Below are 19,832 nucleotides of genomic sequence, written 5' to 3' on the forward strand. Positions count from 1 at the left end.
TAGTTTGCAGAGTGGAGGTTTAATGGGACAATCACGGTGACCCTGCACAGTGGTCCCCCGGGGGGCCCGGCTCTAAGCACTGGGTTCCCCAGGCCTCTTCCAGCAGGGTGGGCCTAGAAAGAGCACCAGCGTCGCCTGCCCCTCCCTGTGTGTTATTGCTGCACTGGCCCCAGGCAGCCCCAAGACAGACTGTCCCGTCCCACTCCCCCTGGGGCCTGGGATCCTGTGATCCCGTGTTCCCTGAGGAGCTAAGGCTTTCCGGGGGCCCCTCCCCAGGGACATCCACCCTCTCCTCGGTGTCCCTTCCCCCCACACGGAGGGCACGTCTGCGTCCTCTGCCGGGGGCCAACCGAGGCTGCCATCCCCGGGGGTGGGGGGTGGGGTCCGCGGGAAGGAAGCACGCTGGGGGGACAGCGTGGCCCGGGCCCCCGGCAGATGTAAGGCACGGTGTGGCGGTCGCCATCCACCCAGGGGCAGCGCCTGGCAGTCAGTGTTGAGACAGGAGGGTGTGGCGTGTGCTGCCCGCTCCAGGCCTGCAGTGCAAGAGGGCTGGGGGGACCAGGTCCCCTGGCATTGGCCGGCCCCGGGGGGGCCCCAGAGAGCCTGCAGGAGGGATGCGCGGGCCCGGCAGAGCTCCCGGCCAGGCTGAGGCGCGGTCACGGTGGGCCGGGGCCCAGAAGGCACAATCGTGGTGTCGGGAAGTCAGGGCTAGGCAGACACGTTGACATCCCTGAGAGAGATGGCGCTGCCGGGGGCCTCGTCCCCGAGCAGCAGGGCTGGTGCGTCCGCGTCCGCCTCCGAGTCCGCTCTGGCCCCGCCTTGCTCCACGCTGGGCTCTGTGCCGGGGCCCAGGCCCTGGGACAGGATCTGCTGGATGGTCCGACGCAAGTTGGGGTGCAGCCGGCCCTGCGTCTGGTAGAAGACCTCCAGGGCGAAGGACTTGAGGGCGCCGGTGCAGAGGTCCTCATACAGCGGGATGGTGTACATGCGGGACATCTGCGGGCGGCCGCTTGTCACGCTGGCCGCTCCCCGGCCCCTCCCGCCCGCCGGCCCCAGGGCTGCACTCACACTGCCGCAGCGCGCGCCCCACTGTCCTTGCCTCCGCCACTGCAGGCCTCTGTAGAGGCCCCAGCTCCAGGGAGCTCAGGCTAGGGGGGCACTGCCGGGGGACAGGTCTGGGGAGTGGGGAGGCCAGGCCCCTGCAGGCCTGGGGCCCTAGGGCCTCTGAAGAGCTCAGATGCCCCGGCTGTCCACGCCCAGGGCCCAGTGGGCCCAGACCCCCACCCCGGACTCTGCTCCCAGCCTGGCCCTTGGGCACCGCCTCCCCAAGGCCCGGCGGGGTGTGCGCTCTTCCCCCCACTGCCAGCCCCGATGCCACGTCTTCCCCACCCCATTCTCTGGGATGCCCAGTCTGATTGGGCGGGGACGGGGGCGGGGGCGGGGCGGGGCCCGCGCCGGTGGCTGCACCTGGTTCTCAAGGAAGCGCCGCACCCTGTGGAGGTCGGGGTAGTAGTCGTTTCGGACGACGATCTGCAGCCAGCGGATGCGGATCTCGGCGTTCATCGAGTCCAGCAGGGAGGAATAGCACTTGGACAGGCTCGTCACCACCTCTGCCGGCCACGGGCAGGTCAGGCCAGCCGGCCCCTCCCTTCTCCCACCACTGGCCCCTCCCTTCCCCCACCACCCCGCTGGCTGCAGGACTCACCCTGGGGCAGCGGGGACCCGTCCAGGAGCCGGTCCAGGAAGAGCGCCGTCTGGAAGGTCCTCCACTTGGAGATGTCGATGGTGCTGGCGGAGGCGGCCGCCTGGTCCAGGGGCGCCGCGGTCCACAGCTGGAAGAGGGCCTCCACGGGCCGGGTCAGGCTGGATCCCTGAGACAGGTCTGGCTCGGCCAGCGGGGGGCCCGTGGCATTCAGCCAGCGCTCAAACTCCAGCCCTGCAGGGGAGACGCCACCCTGGGGTCCCGAGCAGGCCTGCCCAGGAGACCCCAGACCCCGAGGGTGTGCCTGGGTGTGACTGTTCCGGGGCCTGGGAGCCCCGAGGGCGGGGGCCGTCTGGGGAGGCCGGGGTCACCTCTAGCCCCTGCCACTCCAAACCACTGGGGTGGCTTTGGCGAAGGGGCACACAGAGGCTCGAGCTGGTGACTGAGGGATCCCTGGCCCCTCCACGCCTCTCCTGGGTAGAAGACAACGAGGCACTGTAAACCCATGGAGGGGAGGTGGCGGGATAGGCTCTGCCCCACGAGGGGGTAGGGGGCACCACCCTGGGAAAACGATGTTCCTGCTTTAAAACCCTGGAGCTGGGCAGCCGTGGGGGCAGGTTCTGCCCATCGCCCGCTCCCAAAAGCGCTTGGAGCACTGACCAAACCTTCCCAAACACAGGGTCCCCCTGCCCACACCTCCCAGCCACACCTCACTGCCCTATAGCAAGCCCTGGCTTCTCCCTAGACGTCAGACTCTCCAGTCTCTTCTTTGGCCCCCAAGCCCTTGGACCAGGGACACCCCCGTGAGCCTCGCACGCAGGCCAGCTGCCTTCAGCTAGCTTTCAGGCAAACCTCTCTCTGTCTCGCAGATCCTGCCCCAGGCCCTTGGCAGTTTCCGGGGACCTCTTTCTGGGACTGCTTAATCAGGTCTTCCTGGGCTAAGTGCCACCTCCGTGCTGGGAAGCACACCCTCCTCTCTGCTCCTATGGTGTCCAGCCCGAGGCCCACACTGTCCAGCGAGGGTGGCTGCAGGAAGGACGGATGAACCCGAGGGAATTTCTTCCAGGCAGAGGGGGCATCTGGGGCGGTGGAGCCCACACACCCGCCGCCTCCCTGGCAGGCCGAGGGCTGGCCAGTTGCGGACCCGCGGCAGGCGGTGGGCCTCACCTGCCCGGCAGTCCACGCTCTGCTCCTTCAGCTCCGGGAAGAAGGTCAGGAAGGAGTCCAGCAGGTCCTGGGCTACCACGCTGGTGAACTTGTACTTCTCCACGTAGGCCTGCTGGGGCAGGGGCAGGGCTCGGCTGGCCTGGGGGCTGGGCACACCACCACCATCCCACCATCCGCCCCACAGCTGGGGCCTGCACAGCCGGAAAGGGCCGCCGCACTGAGGCGTCTGCACAGAGCGGTGTGCAGGGCCCAGGGTGGCGCGGAGGCACCCGCTGCTGCCCCATGGGCCCTGCCAAGTGGTCAGAACTGGGAGGGAGGGAGGGAGGGGAGGAAGCACCCCAGGCACTGCCCGGAGAGAAGGCCTCGTCCCAGCTCCGCTCACAGGCCCCCGCCACTCCATCCCCACCACCAGGGGAGAAGGGCAGCCCTGGGAGTTGGGGCAGAGACGAGGGGGGCGTGCGGGGCCTGTCTCGGGGAGGGGGCCGCTCACTCGGAGAAAGCTGTCAAAGCGCTGGGGATCCCCGCAGAGCTGCGACAGGTAGTACACGAAGCAGTAGCCCTTCTCGTAAGTGAACAGGTTCATGAGGTGGCTGGGATTCACCCCTGCGAGCGGAACACCCATGGCTCTGGGCAGCGCCCTGACCCTCCCACGTCCCGAGGGACGGGGGCAGGATGGCGGGCAGGTGCTGTGTGGAGCGGGAGAGGGCCGCTGTCCCTCACATCTGGATGTCCCAGGAGTGCGGAGATGGGGCCCGCCCTACCCGGGGGGCCTCGGTGGAGACCTCGGCCCACACACCACGGTGACGGGTGCTCAGAGCCCGTGAGAGGCAGTGGCAGGCTGAGGGGCCCCGACCTGGCCTCTGCAGGGACGCCACAGTGGGGACGGGGACGCCCGGCCAGAGTTAGCCTGGGGGGGGCAAGGACGCCCTGCAGGATGACGTGTCCGGGGCCCGGAGCAGGGCCGGTGGCAGTGGGTACCTGGCTCCAGCTTGACCTGCAGCTTGCTGACTGGGCTGTCCTCGCCGAGGAGCTTCATCTGCCTGTGGAGGGCGTCCAGGCGGAAGGCCGTCTCCAGACAGGTGAAGGCAGCACCTGGACGGGGCAGGTGCGAGGCTGCTGCCCTGAGCCTTGTGGAGACGACCCCCGGCCACCCGGCTGGACACACACACGGCAGGGGGACCGCACCCCGGGGGCCAGGCTGGGCTCCCAGCCCCGCACACAGTGCCCGGATGGCCCTGGTAGCCCAGCCTGCACGAGGCCACGGCGGTGCCCCTGCCGCCCCTCCTCCGGCCCGGGCGGTACCGTAGGTCTCGGTGGTGATGCGGCGCTGCGCGTAGGTGGCCAGGCCCTCACTCAGCCACATCTCCTCCCACGTGGCGTTGGTGACGGCGTTGCCGAACCAGCTGTGGGCCACCTCGTGGATGACGTCGATGATCAGGAACTCGTCGCTCTCCAGGATGGAGGAGATGATGAAGGTGAGGCAGGGGTTCTCCATGGCCACAATGGGGAAGGAGGGGGGCAGGAAGACGATGTCATACCTGCCCAGGGTGGGGGGCGACCGTGAGAGGGCCGGGGCCCGGGCAGTGAGCACCACTTCCTCCCCAGGTCAGACAAGGCCCCCCACCAGGGGCTCCCGCTGCTTCTCGGTAGGGTGGGGACTTGCCCTCTGACCCCTCCTGCAGTCAGCCAGGCTCCCAGGTGCCCCAGGACGTACCTGCCCCACAGGTAGGGCCCGTAGAGGCGCTCGGCTGCGCTCAGCCACTGCTCCACCGCGCCCGACAGCTTGCTGGTGGCCGTGGGCAGGAGGCACGGCTCAGCCCACACGCGGCTCCTGTCACAGGGGAGAGGGTGGGTGGGGGCCGACCAGCCCCCATCCCGCTCACCCCACGAGGCCTTCCCTCTGCTTCTGGGCTCAAACACCACCTACACCTAGCCTGGCCTGGTCCACCGCCCAGCTGCCGCCCGCCGCCCTGCCTCACTCACGGCCACCACGCAGGCCCTTCCCACATGGGGGCCGGGCCACACGCGAGGGGCCGCCGGCTCCTTCTGTCTCTGAGTCGAGGGAGCCCGCACAGGCGTGAGGCTATGTCCAGCGGCGGCCTGGCCCGGCAGGAGGACCAGCTTGCGCAGGCCGCTGGGGAGGCCGGAAGCCCAGCCTCCAGGTCTGGGGCTGCACAGGAGTGAGAGGAGCCTGGCAGGGACGGCCCCGGGGAGTGGCGATATGGCATGTGGGGTCCTCCGCCGGGCAGCTGCAGACGCGGGCCGCACACCCGGCCCACGGTAGGATCTCCCCGAGGCCTGGACTCCGGGCGGCAGCAGCAGCTGCAGGAAGCAAGAGGCGGCCCTACCTGGGCCCGATGTCTGCCGGCTGGAGGTCCCCGGCCACGAGGGCCACGAGGTAGGCGGGCACGGGGTGCTCCATGTGGAAGCGGTAGACGCCCTCCTCCTCCACGTAGGTGCTCTGTGTGGCACTCATCAGCACCTGCACCCCCGACGGGGCCTGTGTTCGAGGAGGCCCCACCCATCAGGGCACCCTGTGTCCTCGATGGGGAGCCCCACGCCCCGTCAGGGCACCCCGTGTCCCCAGTGGGAAGTCCACAGCCCGGTCAGAAGCCCCACATTCACGGTAGGGGATGCCATGTCCCCGACGGGAAGCCCTGCCACCTGGATCAGGTAGCCACGTCACTGTCGGGGACCCTCTCAGCCCCATCAGAGGTCCCCCCACGCTATTCAGGGAACCCCACGCTCCTGGTCTGCACACCTCTTGCCCCAGTCGGGAGTCGGGTGGGCGTAGGGGTGCTGCCACGCTCAGGCCAGGAGCCCTGGGACCCAGCGACTCCGTCTGTGCCCTCCCCTCGTCAGGGTCCTATTGGCTCATCCTGGGTCCAGGACCCCGACCCTATCAGGCTGCCCCCTCCTGCACAGTGAGGAGGGTGGGCTCCTTCTAGAACAGCGGTCCCGGTGGCAGCTGGGGCCAGACTTGGGCAGGTAAGAGTGAGGAGCGGGGCCTGCTGGTGGGCGCTGACCTTGACGACGGCCGAGTAGGTGCACTTGACGGCGGGCGTGTCGAAGCACGGGAAGAAGGAACGGTTGCAGACGGAGTGGCCCTGGGTGAAGACGAAGGGCTTGGCACTGCCGTAGGTCAGCTCTGGGTCCAGCCACCAGATCTGCAGTGGGCGGTGGGCAGGGTATCAGCCGACGGCCCCTGGGCTCTGGCCAGTGACGCCCTCCCCATCACGTGGGCTGAGGCCTCCTGGAGACCAGAGCTGCTGGCTGACGGCCCTCATTGTACCAGTGAGGCGGGGGCACCCGAGGCACACAGGGAATGGGGGGAGCCTGGGGGCCATGCCCCACAGAGAGCAGCACGTGGGGATGCCAGAACACCCCTGCCAGCCCAGCCTTGATTCCTGAAAGCTAAGCAGAGTTCCTGGAGAGGGCAAGGCCTTGGGAAGTGGCCCCCACCCCCCTGTCCTTCTCAGGCTTCCAGGCCCAGGGCTGCTGGGGCAGCAGCTGGAGAGGGAGGGAATAAGGAAGGGCCCAGGAGGGGATGGCCTGACTGGGCTCGTCCAGGGCCAACAGCAGCTCCTGGGCACCATCGCTTGCCCACCCTGGGCAGGCAGGGCAGCTGACACAGAGTGTGGCCTGTGCTTCGCCACCAGGGCCAGGCCTCTCTCCAGGTGGGAGGCCATGCACCCAGGGAGTCCCCCAGCCTGTGCCCCTCACGCCAGCTGCCAGAGGGAAACTGAGACGGTCAGAGCACCCGAGTCCAAATTCTCACAGGCAGGAGCGAACCCGGTCTCAGCCAGGAAAGGGAGCTGGGAATGTGGACGTGTGGGGAAAGCAGTGCTTCCTGGTGACCCCCACGTATGCCTGAGCCCAGGGCCACCCCTGGAAATGGCGCAGCCTCACAGGGAGGGACCCCACCCCCCCATGGGGAGAAGGGCTCCAGGCCAGGGCCTGTGGGCAGGGAGCTCAGGCCGGGCTCTCGGAGGGCACGGGCGGGACAGCGGCAGCCTGGGGGAGGGCCGCCGGGGCCACGGCCGGAGCCCTGTGGACAGACCCCGCAGCGGCCACCAGCGCCCAGGCACCCACCTCCCGGGCGGGCCAGCACTGGTGGGTGCCTCGCTCGTCGGCAGGACGGACGGGGACCTCCGCACAGGACCTGACACCACGCACGGTGTCCTCGGGAAGGGCAGCCGTCAGGGGCGGGCGTGGGCTCGGGGCAGGAGTGGGGAGGACGCCCTGCAGGGCCGCTGCGCAAGGAAACGGCCCCCGCCCGGAAGAGGCCACCGCTGCGCGGCGCTGGTGGCCCAGGGAGGCCACGGGGGCCCGGGACGGGGGTGCTCTTCGGTGCCGTGCCGCCTACCTGCTTCCACACCTGCCGGACACTGTCGCCCTCGCAGCCGACCGCCCCCCAGATGCCGAGGCCAGGCCCCACCCCCACGAGGGAGCCCTCCCTCGCACCCTCGTGCCCACCACTGCCCCCAGCCTCCCTAGGGCCATTGCAAGACACCCCCTCTCAACTCCGGCCGAACATTCCGGGGTCTCCAGGAAGGTCCGCACGGAGCCCGGGGGAGCTCCCCCAACCCAACCGCAGCCATTCCGTGGGGCCCCAAATCTGTTCTCACGCCCCCTCTGCCGGGACGACACGATCATTGAAGCCAACTGGACTGTCCCTCGTCTACTTTAGTGACCGAGCGCACGCAGGCTCTCCCGGGGCCGTTACGGAAGGACCCCAGCCCCCTGCAAGTGACAGGTCTGAGCAATCCACGGCTGAGCGTAACCCCAGCCGCTTGCCGCTGCGAGCTGTCTGTGCTGAGACCACAGACGTGGAGGACCCCAGACCCAAGTGGGGCTCCCTACCCCGCAAACCCCAGACCCCAGACCCAGGAGGGGGCTGCCTCTCCTGCAGACCCAGCCAGACCACTGTCAGCGTTCACAGACGTCTTCAAAACTTCCTTTGGGCCGCTATGTCTCTGTCTTCTCACGGTGAGTGGTACCTTCCTCTTCTGCGGACCCCCAGGGCTGCCCCAGATGTTCAGAAGGCCTGTCTGGGGAGCCTGTTCAAAAATGCAGACTCCTGGGCCCTGCCACAGAGCTTCCTGGGGCTGGGACCCAGGAATCTGCATTTAAGGAGACTCCCCCCGCAGTTGAGTCCTTCTGCAGGTAGCCCTTGGCTCATGCTGGGGACAGGCCCCCATGGTCAGGCTGCTGGGGGTATGGTCAGGCCAGCAAGGGTGGCCTGTTATGGGCCCTAGTCCCACCACTCCGCCAGTCTTGGGTGGACCAGACACGTGGGCTCCAAGTTCACAGATCGAGGTCAGGGAGGATCATACCCCTTTGTTCTCACGGCTTTAGTGGGAGGCACACACGCCGCTGTCAGAGACCCAGGCTACCCCGGCAGGTGCCAACACAGCAGGCCAGGGGCCAGGCCAGCACACCCACGGAAGCTCACAAAGGAGGTGCGGTGGCAGCTGAGGGCTCCTGGGAATCATGCAGGAAGCCCGTAGGTGTGTGTCTGCTCTAGGCTCTTCCTGTCCAGGTGTCACCTTGATGGCTTCTGACCTGATGCCTCTGTGCATCGCCCTATCCATTTACGCGCCGGGGGCACTGACACGTGGAAACTTCTGGGGCCGCCCAGAGCTACGTGCATGTTGTGTGTGTGTGTGTGTGTGTGTGTGTTTGGGGCGGGCAGTGTCACAAGTGTGCTGTTCACACGGAGACCCAGGAGCCCCCATGCTGCCAGAACGGAAGGCCCTGCTCCATCCTGAAAGCCCTCCTATGCATAGGTGGAGGAGCGCTGCTGCCACAGCACCCCGCCTGGGCCACCCAGCCTTCCTGCTGAGCCCCTGGGGCGGCAGGTGCTCCACGTCCAGAGCCCCGCAGAGCCTACGTGTGTCTGTGTTGGGGACACGGGGCAACCCTGCCGACGCACCCGCCAGTCCCCAGGGGGCCTGAAGCATTAGAGCCAACCCGGGCCTCTCCGCCTCCCACTCCGCCAGGTCTGTCCCTCTTGCCACCTGCAGGGAACATTCCTCTGAAGGCCAGGTCACACGGAGGCCCTTCCACATCTGACACTGCCTGGCCTGCTTCTCAGTGCCAGGCTCCCTCAGATGTATGGCTTGGCGTGTGCTCACCAGAAGCTGTCCCTGTCCCAAGGCAGGGACAGTCCCTGCACACCTGAAAGGAGAGGCTTCCCGTGGTGGCATGCTGTCCCCTGTCCCCACGGTCCAGGGCCAGCACCCAGGCTCTCGCTCGGTCCAAGGTTCCTACGGGCTCCCCGGGCACCAGCTGGGAAGCACTGCAGGCACCTGGACAGGACTCCGGAGCCAGGTGGGGAAGTGCCAGGCCGGCCCCATCTCTCCGCAGGTGCCTCAGGCGCAGAGCCCACATTAACGCCCCCCCTAGCCTGGCGGCAGCGCGGGGAGAAGCCGCCTGGAAACGACCCGGCGACCAGCCCACCGCCCCAGCGCCCACCCGGCGGCGGGGGACTCACGGCGGGGGCGTCGGTCGAGGTGTAGCGCAGGATGACCTGGAAGGGCTGGTGCGCCTGCAGTTCAGGCGGCAGCGTGACGGTGAGCGAGGAGCCGTAGTCCGTGAAAGGGTCCACCCTGAAGGCCAGCGGGCAGCATGCGGGCTCCGCGCCGGGCGCCTCGGGGAAGGCGGGCAGCGGGGGCGGCGGCGCGGGACCCGGCCCGGGTGCAGCGAAGGCGAAGGCGCAGGGTGGCTCGCCGGCGGCGGCGGGGGCGCGGCGGAAGGCGGCCGAATGCAGGCGCAGGGCCGGGTGCGCGTCGAGCACGAGCGCGCGGGGCGCGGGTCGCCGCGCGCACAGCTCGAGCACCAGGCAGCCGGCCAGCTCGCGCGCCTCGGGCCGCAGCTCCAGGCCCAGCTGCAGGTGGCGGAGGCGGAAGAGCTGCGCGCTGGAGGCCGAGGCCACGTCCAGGGCGGGCGGCGGCTCGGGCGGCGGACGCGCGGGCGCGGCCTCGGCGCCGGGCGCCTTGCGGCAGCAGCACTGCGCCGCCATAGCCGCCGCGCTAGGTGAAATCCATGGGCGGCGGCCGCGCCGGGCCGCGGGGAGCGGGCGAGGGGCGCCGGGAGACGGCGGCGGCGGTGGCGGCGGGGCGAGGGCACAACAGGAAGTCGCGCCGGGAGCCGCCCGGCCCGGCCCCGCGCCGTGCGCCGCCCCGCTCGGGCTCCGCTCGGCCGCCGCCGGGGGCGCTGTGCGCGGGGAGACCGGGGAGCCGGGGGCGCAGTGAGCGGGGGCGCTGTGAACGGGGAGACCGAGGAGCCGAGAGCGGGGCTAGGACCGCGAGCCCGGGGCGCTGTGCGGGGCGGGGTCACAGGGGAGCCGGGGGCGCTGTGCCAGGGTTGGGCCGGGAGCCGGTGCGGTGCATGGGGCTGCAGCTGCCGTGTGCAGGTGGCCGGGGCACTGTGCTGGGGGTGGGGTGGGGGGCGGGGCGCTTTCGAGCCGGGGTGCGCCGGGCGGCGGAGTGGCCCTGCGGTCTCCCCAGCCCTTTGCGCTTCCTACCCGGCTTGCGTCTGGGAGACCCCGGGAGTCAGGATGCCCGATCCCTCAGCGATGCTGCGGGCCAGGTTCCTGGGGCAGCGACTGCTGGGTCACCTGGGTCAGGGAAGCTGGGAAGTGTGGCGTCTGGAACTCAGTGTTATTCGTCCATTCGGGAACCTCTGGCCCCAGGAATGATAGAATGATTCCCATACACCCGACCCACTCCTCTGTGAGACCAGTGGTCTGTGTTACGTGCCATATGGTGCATGGCGGTGCTCGAGAACCTTAAGGCTGTGCTGTCAGATAAGTGTAGCTATTTATTTATTTATTTATTTTTAAAAATTTATTTGTTATTTATTTATTATTTATTTTTGGCTGTGTTGGGTCTTCGTTTCTGTGCGAAGGCTTTCTCTAGTTGTGGCAAGCGGGGGCCACTCTTCATCGCGGTGCGCGGGCCTCTCACTATCGCGGCCTCTCTTGTTGCGGAGCACAGGCTCCAGACGCGCAGGCTCAGTAGTTGTGGCTCACGGGCCCAGTTGCTCCGCGGCATGTGGGATCCTCCCAGACCAGGGCTCGAACCCGTGTCCCCTGCATCGGCAGGCAGATTCTCAACCACTGCGCCACCAGGGAAGCCCAGTGTAGCTATTTAGATTTAAATTAAATTAGAAGTTCAGTCTCTCAGTTGCACTAGCTGTATTTCAAGGTCTCCGTGTGTGTTTGGAGGGTAGTGTCTGGCTAGAGGTAGCCATCCTCGACAGAGCAGATATCCTATCACTGTAGAAAGTTGTGCTGGACAGTGCTACCTTAAGGGCTGTCAGGGCCCTGGAGGAAGATTGTATAGGTGAGGGCTGGGCAGTAACAGGACCTGGCCTGCCTGTCCCCATTCCACCTCGCCCAGGCCTGCCCAGAGACTTAGGCCCAGAGGGGATGCCTGCAGACCAGCGAGGGTGCTCAAAGAGCTAGCATCAGGGGGATCTCAAAGCCATGGAACCAGAGGGGCCACCAAGATGCTGTCATCATCGCGTAAGAAGTCAGACCCTTAGGGAGAAGGGACTTTTTGGCCTGGAATCCAACCCACCTCTCTCCCCTGATCAGTCTCCCTGTGGCAAAGTTGGGGCCTGACTCACAACGCAGGTTAAGCCTTGATGGCATCCCTGCGTAGCGTTTGATCCTTCTGGGCTCAGTATCCCAATCTGTCATCCATGTGATCCTGCCTGCCCTCCTCCCCGGGTGGGGGGCTGGGTGGGAAGGACGCCTGAGTGGGAGGACACGTGTTCACTGATTCAGAGCACCTGCACCGAGGCATCTCTTCAGTTTTTCCTATGTGCCATCTTAGCTGGGGGGACACAATCTCCTTATCGGGGCCCCACCCCAAACTCGCCAGTCACCTGGAGGAGGGGGTTCAGTCCTGCATCCGAGACTCAAGAGGGAAGAGAACTGGGGTCTGATCAGTCCTCTATGCCTTCAGGTGGCCCAGCACCTGCCCAGGTGCCAAGGGCAGAGTGCTTTAGATGGCACTCCCGGTTTGACCAGCCTTTTGGAGCCACCGACCCCCCACCAGGCCAGTGGGGCTGGAGTTAGAAGACCTTCAGGAGGACCGTGTGTGGGCACCCACACTAGCCTGCCCGAGGCACCCGCAGGCAGGTCTACCAGCCACCTGCACACTCGGGGTAAGTTAACATCAGGGGGCTTCTCGCCCTCCTGGTCCCCTGGACTTGGGTGAGCAGGGATTGGGTCTCATCCCTTCTCTCCTGGGCACCTCCCAGCGGCCAGTTCTGCACACAGAAGGGGTGGAATGGGGCAGTCCTGCAGGTCCAGAGGGGCTGTTACCACTTCGAAGGCCACAGGGGTCGTCTCCACTCTCCACCCTGTTCCTGTCCTGCGGAGGACACTGCCTTCAGTGCTGGGGGCGGGGCACTGCCTTGCTGACAAAGGTCCAGGGCGGCTGCGGTGCAGTCCTCCTCTCACTCCCGCCCCAAACCGCTTAGGGGAGAGGAAACTGAAAGTCGGCACTGCTACAGGCTGGGGTTCCTCCCGTAGGAATTTTCATACACCAGCCTTTTGATGATCAAATCCTGGCTGGCTTGGGTGGGCTGATGCAGCTGACACTCCGCCTGCACCCCAGCTTTCCCCGGATGCACGTGGACTAGGTACCCCTATTCAAGTGCGCTGGCACTGGGAGGGGAGTGGGTCCCTGGCCTCACTTGCCAGCGGGTGGGCACGGAGGCAGGAGGGCTTCCAGGAAGCCTGTGGTGTTCAGATGGGGGCTGTGTTGTCCCTGGGTCATAGGTCCTAGGGATACCTGGGCCTCTGGTGGCAGCCAAAGTTGGATGGTTCTCAGAATGGAGCTGGTGGGACAAAAGGCTGATGTGACCCACAGATGTCCTTCAGCCTGGCCCAGGCTCTGACATCCTGGCAGCCCTGTCACCCAGGGCCAGGTCAGCAGGTGAGGGGGCGTGCCAGCAAGGGTGTCATGAGCACACAGGGTAAAAATGTGGGCTCAGGTCCTGGCTCCTGACCTCCTAGCTGGGCAAACCGCTCAGCTCACCTGAGGTTACAGGTGGAGCCACTGGAGCCTCACTCGCCACGTGGAGACAACAGCAGGAGCTTGTTTACGGGGTTGATGAAAAAGTGACCAGAGCTGTGAGGGGCTTGTGGGGAGTAAGTGGCAGCTGGCAAGCCTTCCATAAAGGTGTGAAAGTCGGGTTAGCCACGAAGAGCTGCATTTGGGTTATGACGAGGCCTGTGGCTCTCGGACATGGGGGCTGCCGATTGGTGACATCGTACCGGGCTGGGTGCTGACCTGCAGGGTGTGGTGTGTGCTCTGAGCCAGGGACCGTCACAGCTGGAAGCCCAGGTGCAGGAGCAAGAGGGTTGGGGAGGAGGAAGACCCTTTCACAACCACCCCAGTGCCTCACTCACAGAGTGTGAGCTTCCCATCCCCACAACTTTGGGCTCTGCTGGGTCAGAGGTCTTCATCTGCAGGTAGGATGCTTCCATCTGGGGACACACCTGGATGGGGGGCTGAGACACCACTTAACCATTTGGGGCTCAAGCCTCAAATCAGGAGTTGCTCTGCTGGGTGAGGTGACTGATCCTGACTTTTCTTTTTTTTTTGGCCGCACCATGCGGCTTGCAGGATCTTAGTTCCCTGACCGGGGATTGAACCTGGGCCCCAGGAGTGAAGGCACCGACTCCTAACCACTGGACCGCCAGGGAATTCCCTGATCCTGACTTTCAAGGGGCAGCAGGGCTTTGCTGCTGCTCAGGGGGGCCAGGAGGAGGACGCTGGAACTCAGGGCGTTCTCCTGATGCCTCCCAGGACTCCCTGGTGGTACGGCAGAGGTCGCCAAGGCCACAGCGCCAGTGCAGGCAGGGCCGCTCAGGGCTCTTCAGGATGAAGGCTCCAGACACCCGACTAGGAAAGACCAGGACCTGAGGCATTGGCTGAGGGTCAAGGAAAATGATAAACATCAACTGCAGTATTTTATTCATAAACTTATGTATATATTTGTATATTAATCCGGTATTATATTATCTGTAATTCATATGTGTTACCCAATTTTTCCTTTACTCTTTCCCCACTATCTTATTTAAGGAGTGTTGGTGGTGATTAATTTTCTAGTATAGTCTTTAGGCTGTAGCGTGTCCAAGTGGGGTGCCTCTGAACCAGAAGAGGAATCAACAAGCTCAGACACACGGGTGGTCATTGCATTGTTGACATGACCTTGGCTGCAGGATGTTAGGCTGGGACTCATTGCTGTTGCTGAAACTGGGAGGCCAGTAAGGTAGGAGGTGGGTACGGACACTGAGACCCCCAAGGGTGCCCACATTGGGTGGTCTGTCACACAGCCTCGAACCCTCACTGTGTGTCACAGCAGCTACAAGTCTGGAAACTGGGCCCTCACCAGCTGGATCCCATGTTGCGTTCTGTGATGGGACCAGTGTGAGGTTTGGGAAAGCCACTGTGGCTTGAGCAGGTGGCAGGCACGAGGTTCTGCCAGCAGCCCCCCAGAAGTCGCCCACATCAGAGTGGAAGGCAGCCAGGAACAGGGTGGCGGGTCTCTGTGACTCCTGTACTTCCCCATCTCCTGACCTTGGCTCCCTGGCCTCCATCTCTCTGTAGTAAATGTGGTTTTGGCTAAAATTCCTCAAGTGGTTTTGATGTTCCTGACCAAGCTCTGTCTAATAAACCTGCTGACCAGGGGAGGAACGATTCTCAGTTCTCTCCTCGGTGGACACACCCCTGCCCTACCGTCAAGGGGGGGACAGAGACCTTCAGGAAGTTGCAGAAAATAAAAAATCCGTGGGACGTGAGGCAGGAGAGGACAGACCACCCTCCCGTCAGTGCGTGAACTACCTCTTCCCACCCCGAGGCTGCAGGAAACTCCAAGCGCCCCCCTTTGGGGTTGGGCCGTCCTCAAGGGCTGACCCATTACGGCTCAGTCGGGCCCGAGGGCTCTTCGGGCAGGCGGGACCGCGACTGCAGGGCCTCCTCGTACTTCTGGAGCTGGGACCAGAAGCCCGGGTTGGGCTCGGCCACCGGGCGGGCGCTCTTCACAATCTGCAAACGAGAGGCTTTGGCTGGACACCGCACAGCATTGGCTGCAAGCTCCGCGGGCATCCACAACGCCCGGAGGCCCCGCCCCCACGAGCGGGCTCTCCTCGAAGCCCCGCCCCCACGAGCGGGCCCCGCCCCTGCCTAGAGCCTTGGCCCGCCCAGAAGGCCCCGCCTCTTCCCGCCGGAAGCCCCGCCCACGAGAAAGTCCCGCCCTACCTGGAAGGCCCGCTCCCGCGTGAGGCCGCGGTGACGCATGAGGTAGGCGGTGCAGACGGCGGCCGAGCGGCTGCGGCCGTTCTTGCAGTAGACGAGGCAGGCACCACCGGCGCGCACCGCGGCCTCCATGGCGGCGCAGGTAGGCTCCAGGTGCGCCAGCAGGTCCTCAGCCGGGTCGTCGAATATGGGCACGCGCAGCTCGGTCACGCCGGGCGCGCGCGGGCCGGGTTGCTGGCGCGAAACGTTGACGCACAGGGTGACGCCCGCGCGCTCCAGCAGCTCCGGGACGGCCGCGGCGCTCGCGCTCCCGAGGAAGAGGGAGGGGGCGACGCGCACGAACAGCGGCGGGGTGGCCGCGGTGGCCCCGCGGCGTCCGGCTCGTTCCGCTTCCATGACCTGCTCTCGGGCCCCCAGCCCCGGTGTCTATTTTGGGCCGTCGGGAGGCCGGCCGGGCGCCCCCGGGTCCTAGAGGCCTCCGATGGGCGCCCCTCCCTCTCTCCCGGGGCGGGCCCTGTAGTGGTTGTGCACGAGCGGGCACGCCCACAAAACCTGGCCGCCTCCTCATTGGCCAGGTCTAAACGGGAGAGGCCTCCTCTGATTGGCTGAGGCTGGGGGTTGCGGCCATTGGCTGGCCTGGTGGCCATCGGAAGAGTCTGAATGGCCGCAGTGAGGTGGGCGGGTTCGGGTTGCTGGGAGGAATGGGCCTCTCCTCGCTGGATACCAGAGCCCTGCAGGTTGCAAGCCGGGACATCTGAGAATAGCTGGTGCCTGTCGCTGCGAATGTGGAGGTTTCCAGCTGGGCGGGGCTCGGGGAGGTGCGCTTCTCAAGCTGTGGCTGATGTGCAGAGGAGCAGGGGACCCTGTCACAGATTCTCACCTGGGCACTGACCGGGATCCTGCACATGGTTTTGTAGGTAGGCCCCTTAATAACTGCTTCTCTTATAACCGCATAGCCAGGTGAGGTGCCCTTTAGTATAGCTTTATGTATATTCCTTTTTGTTATTTGTTTCCTAATAAATCACCCTGTGTAATTTCTGCATTTTATTTTCTCTCTTATTGTAAAACATGGTTCATATAAAATAAAGCTACTTACCGTTAGCTTTTCATCATTTTTTCATAGACCAGTATTTTTGTTTTTATTTTTCTCAATTATTTTTTTTTGCATTACTACTGTCACTTTAAAGAATTAATACCATTTAATTACACAGTTGCCATGTAAGAAGCCCTCTTCAATAGATTTTTCTGAGGTCCAGTGTCTTTCAGGGGCCGGTTTCAGTGAACGGTTAACTGTCTTCCAGTCCTGCATGCATCTAGTTATTGCCATTTCAATTCTATTCTGATAATATGAAAACATTTTTTCTGGTTCATCTGCATCATTACTTAAGATTTGCAATCCGTTCTATTAAAAATTATTCTCCAGTACTCCCATGCCCCGCCCCCTCCCCCATACAGAGTACTCAATAAACCTGACAAAATGAACCTGTACAGTCTCTCTGGGTGACCTTGATTCTCTCCATTCTAGCCAAAGCCACCAAGCATTGGTAACTGTCAGATCTCTTTTGCTACCTGGGGCTCTCCCTTGAGCTAAAGATTCAAATGTTGGCGTGTAACCAGGTCTTCACTGGTCTTCGCAGGTCCAGACATCACCCACGTAGAGGCCTTCCCAGCATCCATTTCCCTCTTCTGTGGCCTAAGGAAGGATTCTGACTTTCCTGGGATGGGATTCCCATTTTCCCCAGAGTTCACGGGAGCCATCCAAGTAGGTGGAGTTTCCCTGTCGCCCAGCTCCAGAATCGGGCTTCTGATTACGTCCAGTCAGTGACGCCTGTACCCCCATGATTGCTTCAGGAAAGGGCTTGGGCTGCCATATGAACCAAAGAGGAGAGAGGGGCTTGGAAACCTCTGTCCTCTCCTTATGACCACAAAGGGAAGCCAGCCTTGGTTGAAAGCACAGCTGAAGAAACGGTCCTCGAAGATACTGTTGGGCCACTGAATCAAACCAAACCTGAAGAGCCTCCAACTTCTGGACTGTTTGGTTTCCTGAGCCATCCAATCACCCTTTACTGTTGGATATTTGAGGTGGATTTTCTGTTCCAAGGCCTCTTAACTGATAACCTCACACTCCTTCACCCCATGGAGTTAATGAGTCGGTAGCAAGTCATCCTGAGTATCTCAAATCCATTCTCTCCACCTTGATTGCTGTGTTTACTTTGGGCCACTGTCTTCTGGGCTTGGCACCAGCCTCCTGAGGGGAGCCTTCCAGCCTTCCTCGCTGTAGCCGGAATACGCTTTTTAAAGCAGTGCTTTTCTGAATGTTGGTCCTGACTCAGCAAGTTGTGATCCGTTAGTGGGTTGTGAAATCAATTTTGAGGGTTATGACCTGTATTTTATTTTTAGTAAAATGGTATAGAAAAGAATAGACTACATGAAAATATTAGGGTGCGTTCATGTAGCAGAGTGAGTTTTTCCGCATAATTTTTTGAGTTATGTTTGTACTGGCTCATGATATGAAATGGGGTATTACAATGGGTCCCAGGCAAAAAGTCTTGAAACCTCTCAGAGCACACGTCTGACTGCACCGCCCTCCTGTGTAAAAATGTCTTGCTGCTTCTGTTTTTAACCTGGCATTCAAGGCCCCTCCTGCTTTGTCCTGTCCATCATCCTTTCTCTTTGTTCCCTTGTCACCTACAAATTGGCACTGGCCATCTACCTCTACAAGGATTAAATTATGAGCCGCTGCAGCTGCTGACCTTCAACACCTCCTGACAGGAGTTCAGGGCAGAGATCAGGAATGTGGCACTCTGTACTCTAGGAAAAACTGGCAGAACAGTTCTTCAGATGGTTAGATATTTTCAGGAGAAGATTTTATGAGCCCAATTCTTGCATCTCCTTGTATCTAGAAAAGCACTAAAATCCTTCACAGTGACGTCTGCTCCTCGTGACTAGCAGAAACCTTCTGCAAGAAATACGTGCTTGATTGCATGTACTCCCCCTTCACCAAAATCACATATATACTGACCTCCCCGCTACCTGTTCAGAGCAGTTTCTCCGAGCTATCTGAAATGCTGCCTCCTGGGGTATTGTCCTCATTTTGCCCCCCAAAAAACTTAACTCATAATTCTCAGGTTGTGCTTTTTCTTTTTTCAGTCGACACCACCTGCCCACCACACCGTGGCCCCGTGGTTTTCAAAGCGTGGTCCAGATTTCAGCAGCAGCATCTGGGAACTTGGTAGGAATGCACATTCTCAGGAGTCCACCTACTCAGGACCTGCTGAACCGGAAACCCTGGGAGTGAGACACAGGAAGCTGTGTGTTACCATGCCTTCCATGTGATTCTGAAAAAAAAGATAAAAACCTAACCATCATTTAGTTGATCTAAAAAGTCATTTAAAGCAAGATTTTTACCCATTCCCTTAAACATTGTATTTTGACCTACTCCCTGTCATGTATATCCACTCACTTTCTTCTGATGAGTCATGATCACACATATACGTCCGCTCACTTTTCCCTGTGGGTCAGCTGAGGCGTTACTCATAGTGGCACTCGGTGCCCGGCCGTGACTTCCAGTTTCCCTTGCTTTCCTTCATGTGAACTTAAAAGCACTTGAGAAGTGATCAGCCAGTAGAATCCTTTTGGAATTTCTTAAAATATTTTTTTACTCACAAATCTTCTACAGTGTCTCACATGCATCTAATTTGATTGCAGTTTTTAAGTGGCTTTTGTTGACTTTTCAAAGCCTTCAACTGAATTTTAATAGAAATGCCACTCTTCTTCCCCATGCACACATCATCAGTCATATTTCACTAAATTTCATAACTATAATAGGTTCAGCCAGTATTTTCAGATTTGCGAACACCATCACCGGTCATTTGAACAGCTAACTTGCTGAAAGCCAGTCGTCCTAAAGGTCAGTTTGCTGAACTACTAATTTGCTGATTTTTACCAAGTTTATTCACCAAAAACTAATATTCTTGAATATTGTCGATGAATATTAATATATTTTTCCTATGAAAACATTCTTTTGGAATATACTCTTCATCATTGTAGGACTTGTATCAATTTGTGGAAATAGGGCTTTTTAATTGTATGCCTGGTTTTTAAAAATACCAGTGCATATATTCTCATGAACATAAGCAGAATTTCAGCATTTCATATTGCATTTTTTTCCAGTTTATAGAATTTTCCAGAACACCTTTTTTGGGCCACATGTTAGAATTGTTTTGCCAGCCTCACGAAGTTGTCAGATTTGCTGAAACAAATAGTTTTAGCTGCTGTTCAGTCAGTCTTTTATTCTGGGTGATATGTGAGTTTCCTAGAGTCAATGTAACAAAGCATTACAACAAACCCATAGGCTGAAAACAACCGAAGTGTATTCTGCCCTCTGTGTTGGTGTCTCCAAATCTCCCTCTCCTTGTAAGGACACTAGTTACTTGGTTTGGGGCACACCCGAATCCAGTCTGACCTCTTCACTTGATTGCATCTGTAAAGACACTGTTTCTGTATAAGGTCATTCAGAGGGGTTAGGACTTCAACTTATCCTTTTTGGGGGGGGGGGGTGGGCACTGCTCAACTCACAGCAGGTGGTATGGTTTAACAGGAAGTTTTAGCTGACTGCTTTTCTTTCTCTTTTCACAAACAAGTTTTAAAGGCAGCACGGTTTGTCTCTGTTTAGCTTCGCA

General features: G+C 61.6%; 3 protein-coding genes and 1 long non-coding RNA gene across 11 annotated transcripts in view; 2 read left to right on the forward strand and 2 right to left on the reverse strand.

Moving 5' to 3' along the window:
* RNPEPL1 (arginyl aminopeptidase like 1) lies at positions 1-10,045 on the reverse strand. 2 transcript variants are annotated; one of them, XM_082396911.1, is made up of 11 exons: positions 9,366-10,045; positions 5,896-6,036; positions 5,218-5,351; positions 4,584-4,700; positions 4,172-4,407; positions 3,848-3,961; positions 3,360-3,472; positions 2,870-2,978; positions 1,706-1,936; positions 1,468-1,610; positions 1-996 (listed from the first exon to the last, which is right to left on the reverse strand). In XM_082396911.1, exons 1-11 carry the CDS (start codon positions 9,891-9,893, stop codon positions 709-711), a joined length of 2,154 nt encoding a protein of 717 aa, XP_082253037.1. In that variant the 5' UTR covers positions 9,894-10,045; the 3' UTR covers positions 1-708. The 2 variants fall into 2 exon arrangements, with proteins under 2 accessions (XP_082253037.1, XP_082253036.1); XM_082396910.1 differs by having other exon boundaries at positions 5,218-5,369; positions 9,366-10,044.
* A 647-nt stretch (positions 10,046-10,692) lies between these two features.
* On the forward strand, positions 10,693-13,924 carry LOC309631016. The gene is made up of 3 exons (XR_014246018.1): positions 10,693-11,399; positions 11,845-12,046; positions 13,516-13,924. It is a non-coding gene; the product is annotated as an uncharacterized lncRNA (long non-coding RNA).
* On the reverse strand, positions 13,850-15,728 carry DUSP28 (dual specificity phosphatase 28). Its single transcript, XM_082396928.1, has 2 exons — positions 15,154-15,728; positions 13,850-14,940 (listed from the first exon to the last, which is right to left on the reverse strand). The coding sequence occupies exons 1-2, from the start codon at positions 15,544-15,546 to the stop codon at positions 14,812-14,814; spliced, it is 522 nt and encodes a 173-aa protein (XP_082253054.1). The 5' UTR covers positions 15,547-15,728; the 3' UTR covers positions 13,850-14,811.
* ANKMY1 (ankyrin repeat and MYND domain containing 1) overlaps positions 15,153-19,832 on the forward strand; it is a 53,111-nt gene continuing 48,431 nt past the window's right edge. For 2 of the 7 annotated variants that reach the window (XR_014246009.1, XR_014246010.1), the window contains exons 1-3: positions 15,153-15,292; positions 16,788-16,912; positions 18,301-19,060. The gene's annotated coding sequence lies outside the window, so the exon portion shown is untranslated. The other 5 variants (XR_014246012.1, XR_014246014.1, XR_014246011.1 and 2 more) reach the window with 5 other exon arrangements.

The sequence above is a fragment of the Balaenoptera borealis genome (genome assembly GCF_965194805.1).
Source record: "Balaenoptera borealis genome assembly, chromosome: 6".
Classification (NCBI taxonomy): domain Eukaryota; kingdom Metazoa; phylum Chordata; class Mammalia; order Artiodactyla; family Balaenopteridae; genus Balaenoptera; species Balaenoptera borealis.

Coding starts and splice junctions, on each gene's coding strand:
- RNPEPL1 (XM_082396910.1), bottom strand. CDS start 9,893: ATGGCGGCGCAGTGCTGCTGCCGCAAGGCGCCCGGCGCCGAGGCCGCG. Junction 5,370..5,895: donor CCTACTCGGCCGTCGTCAAG/GTCAGCGCCCAC, acceptor CCTCGAACACAG/GCCCCGTCGGGGGTGCAGGT. Junction 997..1,467: donor GGCGCTTCCTTGAGAACCAG/GTGCAGCCACCG, acceptor GGCCGCCCGCAG/ATGTCCCGCATGTACACCAT.
- DUSP28 (XM_082396928.1), bottom strand. CDS start 15,546: ATGGAAGCGGAACGAGCCGGACGCCGCGGGGCCACCGCGGCCACCCCG. Junction 14,941..15,153: donor CGCGGGAGCGGGCCTTCCAG/GTAGGGCGGGAC, acceptor TCTCGTTTGCAG/ATTGTGAAGAGCGCCCGCCC.